Source organism: Gekko japonicus, unplaced genomic scaffold (genome assembly GCF_001447785.1).
Source record: "Gekko japonicus isolate JY-2015 unplaced genomic scaffold, Gekko_japonicus_V1.1 scaffold484, whole genome shotgun sequence".
NCBI lineage: Eukaryota > Metazoa > Chordata > Lepidosauria > Squamata > Gekkonidae > Gekko > Gekko japonicus.
The window spans coordinates 837,036-854,671 of NW_015168059.1; the positions used below are offsets into that span (position 1 = coordinate 837,036).

General features: G+C 48.0%; 1 protein-coding gene across 1 annotated transcript in view; it reads right to left on the bottom strand.

The window, feature by feature from the left end:
• The window catches only part of VCL (vinculin), a 147,277-nt gene that overhangs the window by 41,065 nt on the left and 88,576 nt on the right, over nt 1–17,636 (bottom strand). Inside the window, exons 9-14 of the mRNA XM_015414526.1 lie at nt 17,353–17,506; nt 14,511–14,686; nt 11,825–12,015; nt 7,556–7,755; nt 5,326–5,454; nt 2,195–2,344 (exon numbers count right to left, since the gene is read on the bottom strand). Coding sequence (XP_015270012.1) covers nt 2,195–2,344; nt 5,326–5,454; nt 7,556–7,755; nt 11,825–12,015; nt 14,511–14,686; nt 17,353–17,506 — 1,000 coding nt within the window. The remainder of the gene's footprint in view (nt 1–2,194; nt 2,345–5,325; nt 5,455–7,555; nt 7,756–11,824; nt 12,016–14,510; nt 14,687–17,352; nt 17,507–17,636) is intronic.

Sequence of the window (17,636 nt, forward strand, 5' to 3'; positions counted from 1 at the left end):
AGGACAATTGCTTCCCAGGCGTACCTCAGCTCACCTCCATACAAATGCTAATAGATCTAACAGGAGATAATGGGTGGGTCAAGCCCTTCCTCTTCTCCAAGCAGGGAACAGAGATTGGAGGACTTTAGGCTAGAGCGGACCCAGGAATAATCTCCAGGAAGAAGCCCCGGGAAACGCTTCTTTGACCTGATGTGACCTGTTCAGTGGGTGGAGAAACAGATTTGATAAAAACTCCTTGCAACAGAAGGGTGGTCTCTTTTTCTTGAGTGCTGAGGCCATGAGAGCAGACAGGATTCCCAACTAAGGAGGCAGCCACTGACTATGTGGTTGGCCTGGACAGATGGAGGGAGCTTCAAGGTGATAGAAAATATGTAGAGATCTGTAACTTTTAAGCTAAAGAGCCTGTCCTATATTTCAACAGCTGATAGGGTATGTATAGAGAGAGGGACCGAGGTCTTGCACTTTACACGTTTCTTTTGTATCCCTTGCTCAATCTGGTGCTGTGCTAAAAGTATGGCTATGAACATTTTCTTTTAACTTCTGATGTTTATCACTTTATAACTTCTGATGTTGGTAGTGCTTCTTTGTACCACCTAGACCTCCACCGTCTTGGACACGCTATTGTAGGAGGGAGCGCCAGGAGGAAGGCAGGCAGTTGGCAAGCGGCTATTCCTCCAGGGGCGCACAAGGCAATAATCTGTCCCCATGGTGACCAGGCGCTGGGCAGCAGGAGACACCGAGGCCAGGCCTCAGAACTTGGAAGGGAAGCTGGGATTCCTGAGCCTCTCAGTGGGTAATTCTGGCAAAGGTCAGGTGGTGGTGGCAAACTACCCTGAGAGTGGAAGAAAAGCCTCTCCAGGTGTTGAGAAAAACATAGGAGGACAGGGTGGAATGGGGCCTGCAGGCCAAATCAGGCGTGCTCTGCCACACTTTGAATAAAATTTTGTTGGTCTTAAAGGTGCCACTGGACTCGAACTTCGTTTGTGCTGCTTCAGACCAACACGGCTGACCACCTGGATCTATCTACGTTAAAGTAAACTTGTTGATTTCAATAGGACTTACTTCCAAGTAGGACTGAAGTCAAATCAATCTTCTAATTATGTAGGTTACGCCCGATCTTGTCAGTTCTGGGAAGCTAAGCAGGGTCCGCCCTGGAAGTCCAGGGTCCCTCTACCCAGAGGCAGGCAACGGCCAACCACCTCTGAACATCTCTTGCCTCGGAAGCCCTACTGGATGGCCATAAGTCAGCTGTGACTTGACGGCACTTTCCACCACCCAAGCCTATTCAGGTCATGATTTCTGCAAGAGACCCGTGTTAGAGACCGCGTGCCCAAACTGTGACCCAAAACCCACTTATTAATCGCAAAGTGCCAACACGGAAATCTAACCTGAATACTGAGGTTTTACTTTAGAAAAAACAACTCATACGTTAATTTAAGATGATCCAAACAAAGTAAGGAAAGCAATCCCAAATGCTTTCATTTCCATAAAATTATTTGGCAGAGAATTCGACACTTTAATGATGGTCTGGGCCTGGCTGGGGCGATGGCACGCGTGCCCACAGAGAGGGCTCTGAGTGCCACCTCTGGCCCCCGTGCCATAGGTTCACCACCACTGAACTAGACCAAGGACATCCTGCCATAAAAACCCTAACCATGTAAGGAAGCTCTTCTTTGTCTGTTTCTTCTGACCTCAACCACCACCTACCACAACAGGGTGTTCCCCTTCCCCACTTGTTCCGGCAAGATGGTCAAGAACGTGCTGACCCCTGGAGCAACACTGCAGACCACCATTTTGAAAACACTGACGTAAGGAATCGAATAAAAACTAAATAACAACAGTTCAGAAATGTGGGTCCTCGCTTTAGAGATCAGGTTAAGTTGTTTTTAGCCATTATTTACATTCTCATGCAAATTCATGAGATATCAAGGGCTGTTAGACACAGCAGTTAAGCGGAACTTCCTAATTCAGAGGCAGTTATACCCCTAGTTACCCAACACTGGAGATGAACCATGGGAAACACTAAATACCTTCATACTCTGTTTCTAAACTCTGGGTCTGGTCCGGCAGAGCCATAACTAACAGCAACAGCACGATTATTTGAAATGAACAGACATGACGTTTGGGCCACAAGACACTCAAGCCCTTTTCTTAGGGGGGTATTTGGGGTGATAAGGGGGAGGGGGGTCAAGACCTGAGGTGTGAGTTCCCTTGCTGACTTCACAGTGGCTTGTATGCCTTCCACAGTACTTTTGTTCGCTGTTCCAACGGCAGCAGCCTTCTCCGCAGTGGCACCAAGACGAGCCGCGTGATTTTCAAAGTTGGCTGCCCTTTCCTCAAACATCTGGAAGTTGAAACACACCTTCATCAGCAAATAGTACCAAGGATAAAAGTACTCCAGGAGTTTATACCGAGCCACATATACCCAAGCAAGTCACCCAAAATTACTGAAGCGCAAAAGCTGCACCTGTTAAATGGCAAATTGGCAATTTTTATTTGAAATCTGTACTATTCAGTGGCATCCGTCTGCTCTTCTTGTCATCTCCGAGGGCCGCTTCAGCAGATAACTGCATGTGTGAAGTGCAAGACTCACTAATACAAGTGATGAATGAGCATGTGTGAACCAGGCCAAATTCTGGCCTGCCCCATGCATTACACCATTCTGGGGCAAAAGTCCAGGATGGGGCACCAGAATCAATGCCCCCACTGCCACCCTCTCCAAGGCCAAGCAGTGGGCAGCCATGCCCTGCCCATCACCAGCGGAAGCTGCCACTTACACGGGAAGCCAGCTGCCCGAGCCCAGACATGGCAGGAACAAATGGCCATTGCCACAAGTGGGTGGCCAAAGCCCCTCGTCTCTAGCTGGGGGGGCTGCTTCCCCAGCACGCAGCCTAGGACAGCTACCCTAGTTGCTCATTGGCCAAGACCATTCTTGACCATCCCTCACCTCCACAAACCAGAAGTAGAAGAAGAGGAGGAGGAGATGGGATTCATACCCCATGGCCCTTCACTACCCAAAGGAGTCTCAGGGGGGCTTACAAACTCCTTCCTCTCCCCCTCCCCACAACAGACACCCTGTGAGGTAGGCGGGGCTGAGAGAGCGCTCTCTCTCTCTCTCTCTCTCTCTCTCTCTCTCTCGAGAGAGAGAGAGAGAGAGAGAGAGAGAGAGAGAGAGAGTTGTCCTTTTTTTAAAAAAAACATTTTTTATTATCTGGATATAACAACATGTCCAATATTAAGCCATTTCATCTTTCTTAAGACATCCCTTTTTTCAACTCTCCCTCCCTCCCCTTCTTCAGGCTTCCCGCAGCATTCCCACCCCCACCATGTCCCGTTCTCTTGCTCTTCCCGTTCTCTTTAATATACTTAACAATACTTAAAAGTTCAGAGTTTCTTTTGCTGCCTTTTTCATAATTTTCAACCTTGTAGGTAACCTATTCTATAACCACTTCATTCTAACACATCTATAATCTATTCTTAATCATTATTAAAGCAAAACAGATTATTCTTAACATCCCAGTGTTTCTCAATATAGTCTTTAAAATCTTTCCAATCTGCGAAAAATTCCTCATCTTCTTTGTTATTCAATTTTCTTGTCATTTTATCCATTTCTGCCATGAAAAGTAACTTCTTTATCCATTCCCATAGTTCGGGTACTCTTTCTTGCTTCCAACATCGAGCATAAGTCATTCTGGCTGTTGTAATCAAGTACCATATCAATGTTCTCTTTGATACATTCACTTCTTCCATTTTGAGGCCCAAAAGTAATATTTCTGGTTCTTTTTTAAAAGTATATTTCAAAATTTTCTGCATTTCATTATGGACCTCCCGAGAGTTGTCCTTGAGAGAACAGCTCTGAAAGAATTGTGACTGACCCAAGGTCACACCAGCAGCTGCATGCGGAGGAGTGCAGAATCAAACCCGGTTCTCCCAGATTAGAGTCCACGCTCCTAACCACTACACCAAACATGTCTACCAACCCATGTACACAGATCTCCCTGCCCAGTCTCAGCAACACCCTTCTTGGCAGCTATTGGTCCTCTTGCATGTCTGTGTCCTTGCCCCTGGACAGCCTTAAGCCACGCCTTCCTTCCTTTACCCACTGATTTTACTGCTCTGAGCAGCTGTTAGCAGTCAGACACCTCCTCTCACTGAGGGGCAGTTTGTAGCTAGAATAACCATAATCGCCCTTCTTAAAATATCACCTCGAAAATCACGTGCAAGACACTGCTTGGCCTAAAATGACACAAAATGATGCCAGTCGGAAACAAGATCAACACCCAGCCTCACTTCCTCGCACCCATTCTATTCACCTAACCCATTAGACCGTCCTGACTGGTACCTGTAGGGTCATCAACCTCTCACACATCCTTGTCCACCTTAGAAAAGTCCATTAAATTATTGTTCTTCTGACAAATACGTCATACCTGCCAGAGGGCACGTTTTGCCCCATGTCAGAAGCACTCTGCTTCCCAGGAGTGTGTGTATGTGTGCATGTGTGCACGCCTTGGATCCTCCACATACACCCCGACTTCGTTGGGTTCTCTTCTCTCTTGAAACACTGGTTGTTTTGCTGCTTCCATGGACCTCTCCAAGATCGGTAATTATTGCCCTTCCCTGAAATTGCTTTCTCCCCTCTCCCCCCTTTGTTCCTCTTAGTTAGCTCTTGTTTGTGTGTGTTTATTATGTGCATTTGGTTTTATTGTTTCTCTTTTTCTTAATAAAAACCTTTCCAGTTGAACATTTGCCTGGTTTATTTTGAGAGTTCTCTTAAGGGGAAAATCCCCATATACATAGGTAGAGAATCCCAGTTACCCCCTCTCGCTCTGTCTCCTTTAAGCTAATTCCCCCAAATAATTAGGAAACCACCTATTTGGGTAAGGCAGCATACGTAACATATGACAAAGTAGGACTGGGAAGGAAAGATGCTTTTCCACCTAGTGCTGCGGAAGTAACTTTGGCCCTGCGATGGTGGCACATGAATGCAAGCTCTTAAAAATCTAAGCACAAAGAAAGATATGGATTTAGCTGGAGTTGGAGGTCCACAAATGTGCTCGCCCCTGCAGGCATTTTCGACCACCCTCCCCCGACAGCAAGGCCAGCTCTGACTCATAAGCAGCTCCAGCCCTCCTCCAAGCTGAGAGGGGGCCACTGAACCTGGCTTCCAAACCACTCCAAGACCCGGGGGGGGGGAAGGGGGTTGGCAAGAGCCTGAAAATCAAACAATCCAGCCAGCTCCCGAGGCCAGACAAAATGCGTGGGCTGCTGGCTAAACGGCTCACATTAACCATGTTATCAAGAGCCTCCTTCCAGACACGCACTCACCTCATCCCTATTTGGCGCGTCCGGAGGAGCCGTGGCTGCCACAGCTAGCAGCTTGATGGGAGTGGTGGTGTCGCTGAAGACATCGGACACTTCCTGAGTCATGGCTTCCTGCATCCTTGATTTCAGATCCTGAACGGGGATTTAGAAAGTCCACGTCAAAAACACAAGCATAAATAGGCTTTGGTAAAGCATGGCACACGCATGGACTTGTAAAACAGCAAAAAGATATTGGAAGGGAATACATGGGAAAAGGCAGAATATATTACAATTCAATATATTACAGAATATACTAAAATTCAAATTGCCCATGGAAGCTAGGAATATGTTATTTGGATATGAAAGCATAAGGAACTAATTTCTGAACAAAAATACTCTCCATCCTTTACTGTTATATAATATATAATTCTGTACTGTGAAATATATTCTTTACTGTGCGATGTATAATAGATTTTTCTTTAAATCTTGGTATATCAAAAGAAATAATTGTAGAAATACAAGAAAAAGTAGAAATAATGAAATATTTAACACAGAATACGTAGCAATGATGAAATTAATAATATAGCTATAAAACAGATTAGTTATGAAATCTGGGATTCAAACTGTTCAAAATGTCTTAAAAATTATAATGAAGGGGATAGAAATGTTTACTGCATTATATACCTCGCAATGTATCCTTTTGTATTCCTTCTATATTGTTATATAATCCTTCTTTCTTTTTGTATCACTTATATATTATTATCCTGTTTTCTAAAATACATATATATATTAATTTTTAAAAAGATGGATCGTTGGGGTGGGATACAGACAAAGTCTGGCTCAAACTCTGCTCAGCCGCCTGCCTAGGCACCAAAAACCAGAGCCAGGCCTACCCCGACACAGAGAGAGCAGCGCTTATCCGAATGGCAAGATGCTCCCCCCAGCAGCCCCACCCTCCATGTTTGTTGGTTTAGAACATTTAAGCGCTGCCTCTCCAAACACTTGCTCAAGATGCCACACTAAGGAAAAGCAACAAAACAATTTTAAAAAATGAAAATGATCAAGAATACGACGAGCCACAAGAAGCGTCTGGGATCATAAAAACAACGTAGAAGAGAACCCGATCTGAGAAGGACGGCATCCTCCGATGCTAATGCTCCCGTGCCCCAACTGAACCAGCTGCACCATCTCACTACATTTTTACTCTCTTCCCTTCAATTCAAAACCCTCCGGAGGGCAACGGGAGAGGAGAGAGAGGTTGTTACAGAACAGGAGATGCTCAATGGCCCTGCTTGGGCAGAAAGGCCAACATTTTGTAAATAAACTAAAATAAATAAATAAATGTTGGGCAAGGCCAGAGAAGCCAGCGGCTCTCAGCCAAACGCACTGAGAGGGCTCTGAACAAAACTCTGGCAAGGAACTTCCTCTGCTTCCTCCACTTCCACTCTTCCAGCTTGTTGAAGGCACAGAATTTCCTCAGACTTGGGCCCAAGTGAGTCTGTGGTGGAACAGGCCCACTCTGGCCTGCAGGCCCCGTTCCACCCTGCCCTCCAAGGTTTTTCCCAATGGTAACCACTGCCACCACGTGGCCTTTGTAGGAATTGCCTGCTGAGAGAGTCAGGACTCCCACCTTCCCTTCCCGGTTCTGAGGCTGTGCCTCTGTGTCTCCTGCTGGCCAGAGCCTGGTCACCACAGGGACCACTTACTGCCTTGTGCACCCCTGGAGGAATAGCCGCTTGCCCACCTCCCACCAACACTCCCTTTTAAAATAGCATGCCTTAGACAGTGGAGGTCTATGTGGTACAGAGAACCACAGCCAGCATCAAAAGTTATAAGGTATGTATTAAAGAGCAAATGTTCATAAGCATACTTTTAGCACAGCACCAGATTAAGCAAGGGATTCAAAATAAATGGATAAAATGCAGTTCCTCTGTCCCTCTCTCTATACATGCCCTATAAGATGTTAAAATATACACAGGCTCCTTAACTTAGGATGCTGCAGATGCTCATTCCACGCCTCCAAAGAAAAAGTGCATTTCTTCGCAGAGGCTGAACCAGGGGCAAGGGCAGGTTGAGGCACTGAGAAGAATGGGAATGCAGATAAATCAGTGGAGAATGCACAGAGGCAAAGGTTGGTGGACTGCAGCCCAAACCCCAGATTGTGGCGATTGCCAGCAGCCTGAAGTCAAACCAGTTCCTAGAGTCCTTCCGCTTTGCTTTTTCTGTGCAATGAAATCAGGGCCTCAGCCTGTACCTTTAGCGAGTCCTGCAGCTGAGCAGCGAGGGTCCTTGCTTGAGGAGACTCCCCTTCCCCTCTGGCGGCCAGATCAGCCAGCTGGGCTGCCAACTGTTCCACACGGTCGCATCTGGCAAGCAGGTCTTGGCGGTATGGTCCCAGCATGACGTTGGCGAGACGGCGACCTTCAGCAACGAGCCCCCGGATGGCAGCCTGGCCTGGGGCAGGAGGTACGGAATTGTTGGTTTATTCGTGAAGGAAATAAGGCAATTCTACCACTGCCCAAAAGCAACACAGAGCCTTGCAGAATAATCCCGCACACAAACACATTCCCTCAACAAACCATACAGCTTGCTTTTAAGGTTACCTGGTATTAATATCCCCAGTGTCACACATGTGCAGTGGTTGGGAGAAAAGACTGCAGCCAATTCGTGAGTTTGTGGCTGAGGTAGAATTTGAACCAGGGGCACACCCGGCTCACCATCCACACTCTTGGACGCTACACCAGTCCTCAAGAAGGCAGAGACAACTTGGCATAGCAGTGCAAGTGCTGGACTGAGTTCCAGTCTCCAATCTGCCACAAAACCCGCAGGAAGGCTTTGGGTCACTCTCTCTCTCTTCAGGTCTCCTACTTCAGAGAGTAGTTGTGAAGACAAAGGCAACATGCAAGCAGAAACAGATAGACTGAGTGTAGTTCTGTTTTTGCAGAATTTTGTGTGCCTCCAAGTGCTTTCCTCCCTCGATATTATAACGCCCAGAAATTAGCTGCACAAGATCTTGCACGAGTGGGAATGCAAGTGGAGATACAATAAGTTTGACTTAGTGTAAGCAGCAACCAGTCTTTCTTCTTGCATTTCTACTTGCACGAGAGCTCTAGCTCTAGCTGGACCTAACCCAAAATGAGGAAAAGAGAACCATGTACACCATCCTGAGCCACCCACGTACACCATCCTGAGTGAAGCAGAGCAATAACGTACTGGCTAGCTGTCACGTCATCGTCCCGGTTGTGTTCCGAGGCCTCATATTATCTAAGCTGTAGCCATTTGGTGGTTTTCCTAGCCTAGCCCATCGATATTTCCCACGATATTTCAAGAGCACCACCTTCCTTTCCTGTTGGATCATCAGCAGAAGCAGCACCAGCCATCTCAAATATGTCCGGCCCTCCTTTTGACCCTTGCCCCGGAGTCCCGACTCTACTCGCCTCTCGGAACGTCTTGGCAAAAGTCAACACCCAGAAAGCCAACCTGATCTCCCAGGCACTGGCTTGCATCCTGCCAAAGATGGAGGCCTTCCTGAAACTGAAGTGGTGGTTCTGCCAGAGGAAAAGCCACCAAAGGTGCCAGAAGGCTTCCAGGTTTGCTGAGCAGGGTGGTAGGATCCAGGCCTCTGTGACCCTCTGGAGGGGGCATACGGTTTTTGTAAGCTCCCTCCCAGCCTACTCAAGAGCCACAAAAGGTAGGAGGAAAGGTGAAGATGGCAAATACGGGATGAAGAAGTGGACACATGAGGCATCTCTGCTGTCACCAAAATACCCACATGCAGAGATTCCCTTTCTGTCCTCTTCTGTTGTCCTCTTCTGCCAGTGAGTGAAACATAGAGCTGGAAGGTATCCCAAGGGTCATCTAGTCCAGACCCTTGCACAACACAAGAAATTCACAACCACCTCCCACCCCTCCATTCCCCCAGTGACCCCCTGTTCTATGACCAGAGTAAGCCAAAAAACCTCCAGCATCCCTGGCCAGTCTGGTCTGGAGCGAATTCCTTCCTGACCCCAAAGTGGTGATTAAGCGTATAATAAAGGGCCACAAGAGGCGACCGCTGGCTCATCCCTCCCTGCCCTCCTGCTCACATGCTGCCTAAATTCATAATGAGTCGTAGAATCAGCATTGCTGCCAGACAGCCATCTAGCCACGGCTTAAAAACCTCTAAAGAAGGAGAGCCTGCCACCTCAGGCCAATCGGATAGAATCAAGGTACAATTTCTCCTTGCTTCAAGAGATCCGGAGATCATTGAACTGACCGCTAAGTTTCTCCATGGTTTTATAAAACGGAAGAGTGACCCTGATCATATTAATGATTCTTAATTTATAAGTCTAAAAACTTAAGTTTAAAAGTTTAGAATGCCAGTTTATTTTATGATTCAGGCATCTTTTGTATGGTCAAATCTAGCTTGTGGCAACTTGAGTTAGGCCTGACATAGCCACGACTATCTATTTTATAATTTCTTTTGGATTGTATTATTGGGAAATGCTTCTAATATTGTATGCCAATAAAAGGTATTTGAATTTGAGAGCCTGCCACCCCTGAGGAAGCGCTCTAACAATCAGGAAGTTCCTCCTAACATTTAGCCGAAAACTCTTTGGATTTAATTTCAATCTGTTGGTTCTGGTCTGACCTTCTGGGGGGCAACAGAAAACAACTCCTCTCCATTCTCTGTATGCAAGCCATTTGAATATAGCTATCGTATCACCTCACTGGAGAAGTTATCTTTTTCAGAAGAAGTAGTGAGCAGGAGCTCGTGAAAACTCATACCTGCCGCAAATTTTGTTAGTCTTTAAGGTGCTACTGGACTCTTGCTCTTTTCTACTAGTATCACTTCTTAGCCATCTCCTCTCCAGGCTAAACGTATCCAGCTCCTTCAGCCTTTCCTCCTAGGACTTGGTCTCCAGACCTCGCACCATGTCTGTTGCCCTCTCACCATCTCACCATTTTTGCTGCCCTCCTCTGGACACGTTTCAGCTCGTCAGCCTCCTTCTTAAACTGTAGTGCCCCAAACTGGATACAGCACTCCAAGTGAGGTCTAACCAGAGCAGGGTGAAGCGGCACCATCACTTTGCGTGATCTGGACATTTTAATTCTGATGATGCAGCCCAAAATGGCATTTGCCTTTTTAGCTACTGCATTATACTGATGACTCATGTTCAGTGTATGGTCTACCAAGACCCCTAAATCCTTTTTGCAAGCACTACTGTCAAGACAAGTCCCCCCTACCCTATAATTATGCATTCGATTTTTGCTACCTAAATGCAAAACTTTACATTTATCCCCACTGAAATTCAATTTATTTGTTTTAGCCCTGTTTTCCAGTCTGTCAAGATCATCCTATATCCTGACTCTGTCTTCTACCATATTTGCTACCCCTCCCAATTTAGTATCATTTGCAAATTTATTAAGCATTCCCTCTATTCCTTCATTCAAATCATTGATAAAGATGTTGAACAAAACAGGTCCCAGGAGAGATCCCTGTGCCACTCCCGCTTGGTCACTCCCCTCCAAGGGGATGAGGAACCACTCACAAGCACTCTATCAATCAGCCGCACCTACCAGTCATAGGATCCAAACCACATTTTACCAACTTGTCAACAAGAACACCACATGGAACCATATCAAAAGCCTTACTGATATCAAGATAAATGACGTCCACAGCATCTCCAATTCAACAAAGTAAAATAACCCTCAAAAGAAGAAGAAAAGAGATTGGATTTATCCCCCGCCCTTCACAACCCAAAGGTGTCTCAGAGCGGCTTACAATCTCCGTTCCCTTCCCCTCCCCACAACAGACACCCTGTGAGGGAGGTGGGGCTGAGAGAGCTCTTGACAGAAACGGCTCTTTTTCAAGAACAGCTCTTATCAGAACTACGGCTTGCCCAAGGTCATCCAGCCAGGTGCAAGTGGAGGAGGAGTGGGGAATCAAACCCGGTTCTCCCAGATTAGAGTCCGCGCACTTAACCACTACACCAAACTGGCTCCAAACTGGCACCAAAAGAAGGAGATAAGGGTTAGTCCAACAGGACCTGAAGGATCTGTGCCTCTTTCAGGGCAGAAAGGCAGGATACAAATGACTAAATGGGCAACAGCACAAGCACCCTTCTCTCTCAGGCCCTTCTGAAACCGGTGAGACAAAGGAGGGCCTGCCCTCTGGCTGGTGTGCTCCCTCCTCGGTCTCCCTTCCCACCACTCCCAGGCAGACTGACACCCTTTTCTCAGACCAGGGGCCTCGGCAGACGGAGGAGGGCCCAGCTCTGGTTAGGGCGGTGTGGTTCTGTGCAGCTCCTCCAATCGAAGCACACTGACGTCCAGATGCCTCTGGAGCCCTGATCTCGGCACAGGGTTGCCCTCTTCTTGCTGACTGCCCCTGGTCTCTTTCACCCCACCCTGTTTCAGGAACTGGGAAAGGAGAGAGGAGGAGGAGGATCTGAAGGGAGATCACGGGTGGGGAGCAGCAGAGGCGATCGGAATCAGGTGCCCCTTGAACCGTGGTCTAGCCCACGGAGAGTGAACCACTTACCTACTCCACGGTCATCGACTGTAGGGTTGTCGATCCACCTCTGAGCTTGCTCAATCTTGCCTTCCAGATGGACCGCGGCTTTGACTGGCCTGCTGTTGGCCACCGCCCGGTTGGTTTTCGACTGCAGATTCTGAAGCGAGGTGGCGATCTGCTTGGCCAAGGCACGGGCTTCTGGAGAATCCCCTTTCCCCCTGCAGATCAGAGAGGAAGGCGCTTCAGCGGGCTTCGGGACTTCCGTTTTAAAAAAGGAGGCTGGCTTCAGTTAAGAGGGCAAGGCTGGCATATTATCCTCACAAGTACAACCCGCTGATTTACACAAGCCCCCTTGTCGCCGACATTTCACAAAGGCCTGGAGGCTACATTTTTAATAACAGTAACACAAAGCGCTGCTTCCAAAAGGAAAGGCGGTAGCCCAGGGCACCAAAGCAAAGCTAACAGGGAAAGTTCAACTGAAGATGCAATTTCATTTTATTCAGCTGAGAGCCGTCTCCGACACATTTACAAGTGCAACCTTATGCCTAATTCCTCCAGTCCCAGCCCACAGAAGTAACCCTGCCCAGGAGTGTGGTGGCAGCGGTGGGAAGTGTGGTCAAGTTGGAGCCCACTTATGGCGACCCCGGTGGGGTTTTCAAGGCAAGAGGCCTTCAGAGGTGGTTTGCCCATGGCCTGCCTCCTTGGCACGACTCGGATATTCCTTGGAGGTCGCCCATCCAGATAGCAGCCAGGACCAGCCCTTCTCAGCTCCCAAGACCTCAGGAGGTCAGACTAGCCTACCCAGGATTGTACTGCTAATGATGTCCCACGGTCTGCAGCCTCTGTCTGCAGTATTGCAGCTTGCACTGGTCTCAAACCAAATTAATTTTCAAGACATCATTCAAAAGGTCCTGGGAATTGTTTTGGTAAAGTGCTGAGAACCCTGTTAGCCACGTCTAGCCCCCCCTCCTGGAATGCGGTCATCTATTTACTTTGTTTCTACCCTGCCTTCCTCCCCAGTGGGAGCCCAAAGTGGCCGACACCCTCCTCCTCTCCCCCATCTTATCCTCAGGTGACGTTGAGAAGAGAGCGTGACTGGCCCAAGGTCACCCAGCCAGCTTCCATGGCCCAAGTGGGGATTCAAACCTGGGTCTCCCAGATCCAGTCTGCCACTCTAACCACCACACCACCCTGGCTTCCAATTCCCAGCATTCCATAAGGAAGACAGAATGACTGTTCAACTGTCAGACTCTTGGACAAAGTAACTCTCAGCAACATTTTCTGGCAGTGATTTGTTTATTGAAAAATAAAAAGTTCCAAACTAAGACGGTACTGTGTCAGAACTGAGGTTCTGGTGGGAGAATCCAAAGATATAGCCAGTTCAAACAAGCCCCCCCCCCCCCGGTCCCATCCAATCACACATTACAACCATCCCGCCTAGCTTTCGTGCGCTCTGCACCCACACCTGTAAATCTATCCATACGTTATCTCTGACAGCGAGGCAAGCACAGAGACTGACCAAGGTCATCCTGCTTAGGGAGTGTCATGAGTGCTGCTGAGGATTAGCTCCCGGCCTCGGCAGAACCTGCACCTGTTCCTGATGAGCCCGTTGGTGCATCCTTACTGCCTGTCCCAGCAATAGCTGAGAAGGAACGACGCACGGAAGACAGCCCCCCCCCCCCGACTCGACTCTGACTCTGCGGAACCAGCTCCATCAGGACTTAGCATCCCGGCAAAGGGAGGTGCAACTGCACAGCAGGCGGACCCTGAGCCCTGAGTTCTAGCAGGAGCCAGGATGCATGCGCTGAACGCTAATTGACAGCAGCCTTGAGGGGTATTTAGTGCCCTAGTCCGTGCTAGTTTCTTGTGCCAGCAACTAGTCAGACAAAAAAAAACAAACTACTCAGATTGACGAATGCTTCCGCACCCACCTCGCCTGTGTTCCGGTTCCTGACCTGCGCTCTGAACTCCCGGCTCCTCGACCTCGGCAACTACACTCTTGATTTGTGCTTTACACTCTCAGCTCCTCAACCTCGGCTTTGACCACTACGCTATCGGTTTGTACTTTACACTCTCGGCTCTTCAACCTCAGCTTTGACCACTACACTCTCGATTTGTGCTTTCCACTCTCAGCTCCTCAACCTCGGCTTTGACCACTACGCTATCGGTTTGTACTTTACACTCTCGGCTCCTCAACCTCGGCTTTGACCACTACGCTATCGGTTTGGCTCTGGACTCTGATATTCAGTTCCTGTCTCGCTACCCCTCGGCTTTGACCTTGGTCTGGACTTGGACTATCCCTCACTCGTTGTGCCTGCATTCCAGCCCGTGACAGGGAGGCTGCTTAAGAAGAGTTACATCACCACTACAATCAAGCCATTTCTCACACTCTCTCCCCCCCCCCCAAAATTTCCCTTCCCCCTGCAGGCCTCAATCCCCCAGAAAACATGGCAAATAAGAATCCGAGTTTGACATTAACCCATTTATGTATGTAGCATGAATGTCTCCATAGCCCCTCCCCTTCCCCTCCCAAAAGACACGCAATCGGACGATGGCATAAATACATAACTAGCCAGCCATGCAAACGTAAAGCAAAGTATACAGACATAACATTTCAAAGCTATGGAACGTGACGCAAACAACTTTGTCCAAGACTGGAATCAAGAAAACATACTGAGCATAATGACGTTGGCCGAAGCATGAGAATACGCACTGTTTTCGGAGGTCTGACAATTTAGCTGTCAGAGCAGAGATTTCTCCCAGGGACCGCAGAATATCATCCCTCTCTTTGGGGTCTTCACAGAGCTCTGCGATTTTCCTGGCTTCGGTCATAATCCCTCGAATGTGTTCCTCTCCTTCACTGCCCCCATGGGGATCTGCTAGCCAGCTCTTTGTATTTAAAAAAAAATGGTATCAACACATCTCTTTTAGAGAATGACCTTTAATATTTGAGTCTTCGGTGGTTCAATATGTAGTACAGCATATTTCTACCACTAGCATCTTCCTCAGGCTTAAGCATAGAAAATTGTATAAAATAAGATACAGTCTAAAACATTATAAATCCATAAAACCGAGGTTATAAACAATTAATTCACAACATATCCACTAAAATCAGTATTAGCTAAGAACAGCGTTGGCCCGTATTTTCCTTGCAGCCAAGGCAAATAGATCAGGCTTAAGCAATTCATCTGAAGTTAGGTTTTTATATGGTCCCCAAAAGTCTCTTTTAGAACTGGCCAGACAAAAAGGCTAAACTAGGGTTCTTTCGTGTGTTTTTTTTTGGGGGGGGGAACCTTACCACAGGGTAACAGGCAGGAGTGATCTTAGAGGAAGAAACAAGATTTTATAAATCAGGGCTGCTTTCATCAAAGGATTTCCCATGTTTCAGTCACACGATTGGCTCATGTTTTTCTACATGATGTCATTCTCTGTGCAGAGATTGTTAACAGCCCATTCCTCCCACCCACCCAGCCCCACACAAAAACCAGGCATCAACTGCCTAGAGAGGTGGTTAGCTCTCCTTCACTGGCAGCTTTCGAGAAGAAGCTTGGATGAATATTTGTCAGAGATGCTTTAGGCTGCTCCTGCATTGGGCAGGGGGTTGGACCAGATGGTCCGTATGGCCCCTTCCAACTCTATGATTCTAGGATTGAGGTGTCTTCTGTGCAGGCACACATGTGGGACCGCAAGATTGCAGGCCTGCCGCAGAGAAGAGCTTCCAAACTTTTAAATAAATAAATAAAGACGTTCCTAGGCTCTAGGAGTGCTCCCCCTCCCCTCTGTTGCCCAGAGGGTCACCTGACCCTTTTACTTTTTCCCCACCATAGAGAACAATAGAGGGGATAGGGGCAACCTGTTTGAGGGCCCATAGAATTGGACCCCCTGGTGGGTGTCTTGGGGAGAGGCTCCAGCAGCTACCTGTGAGTTTGGGGCCTCTCCCTCAAACCTGCTCCCCTCCAGCCCCCAGAATTTACCCTATGTTTTTGCCTTTGACTTCAATGGCCCATAGGATATAATGGGGCCGAATTGCGGCCGAAATTTGGCGGCAAGCCGATTCAGATCAGAGAATCTGAATCGGCCTGCAGCAGCCCAAAAGGGGTCCGAATGGGCCATTTTCGTGAGTGCATTCAGTTCGGACGAACCGAATGCACATCCCTAGTGGTGATCAGCATTTCCCTGGGCCTGTAAGAAAGGGCCATGAGAACTAAGCCCTGAGGCAACCCTTCCTGCCCTCCCTCTCATGATCTGCCTAAGTTCACACAATCAGCGTTGCTGTCAGATGGCCATCTAGCCTCTGTTTGAAAACCTCCAAAGGAGGAGAGCCCACCACCTCCCCAGGAAGCCTGTTCCACTGATGAACTGCTCTATCAAGAAGTTCTTCCTAATGTTCCCTAAGATTGTCAGATGTGGCTGCAAAGACCTGGAGGTTTTCTTTTTCATTTTTTGAACTAAGGCGTGACATTGATTCTGTGCAGTGCTGTGTTAACCTTGCTCCTCAAAACAAAGAAAATTTAAAAAGAGTGGGCAGAGAATCCTGGAGGCGATATGAGAACACAGCAGGCATGAAAGGGAGACTGCAGTTGAGGACCAACTCCCCGGGGCTGTCTGGAATCCCTCTTGCAAGGTCGACTTCATGCAGAAGCACGTCAGCAGCCAGACTACCACAGAAAAGTGCCCTGGTGTAGATGCAGCCATGGTCAACTGTATAATACCTTTTTGAGAAATAAAGGCACACCGGAAGTCACACCCAGCGAGTATCTGCAAACTTCAGAACTGGAGTTTTGTTCTACAAGCATCTGCTCCTCGAAACAGATCCAGGAGACCAAAGGAAATACTTTCTTACTGAGCAAGTAATTAAATGGTGGAAGACACTGTCAGTGAGTGTAGTGATGGCCATGGCTTAAAAACGCGGTTGGACAGATACATGGATATCTTGGTGCTTGGGGGGGTCAACAGTGGGAGGGCTTCTAATGTCCTGGCCCCACTGGTGGATCTCCTGATGGCACTCGTATTTCTGGCCACTATGTGATACAGAGTGTTGGACTGGATGGGCCTTTGGCCTGATCCAACATTGGCATCTCTTATGTTCTGATGTTATGGAGGAGAGGTCCATCAAGCCGTTGGAGACTGAAGGGAACCTCCATATACAGAGGCAGCAAACCTCTCAATGCCAGTGCCGGGTGGCAGCATCAGGGGATGGCCTCAGCCTCTATGCCCCATTTGTCTGGCCTTCCAGGACAACTGGTTGGCTGCTGTTTGAAACAGGGTGCTGCACGAAACAGATGAACCATGGGTCTGATCCAGCAGGGCTCTTCTTATGTAGGACTTCCATGAGTACACCTCAGCCTGGAAAGTCATGAAGCACGTTCCCCTTCTTAGAGACAACTGACTTTAACAGTTCATTTAACTCAACTGTGATTATGTGCAGGAAACAAAGGTTTTCACAAAGACCCAAACAATAGTGGAAGACCGTTTCTGAGAACAACTGGTTTATCAACACCTGACACAGGTGTGCAGAATAGCAAAGAGAGGGCTTCTCTCCTCCCTGGGCATACCTGAGCTGCATCGATTTTCTTGGCAATGGCCTGCTTGGAATTGGTCATTGCCTCCAGCTTGCGAGCGGCGTTTTCCACTTTCGCGGTTAATAAATCCAGACCTTGGGACACCTGCTGGGCCTTCTGCAGGGCGAGCGGCGTAGTGCCTTGTCCTCTATTCAGAAGAGACAGGAGAAAGACAAAGACATTTTTGTGTGCTTTTGCCAACTAGACTGGACCTCACAGAGCTCAGACGGAGGCCACGATTTGTCCAGGAAAAGAAGCTGCTGAGATATAGCATTCCT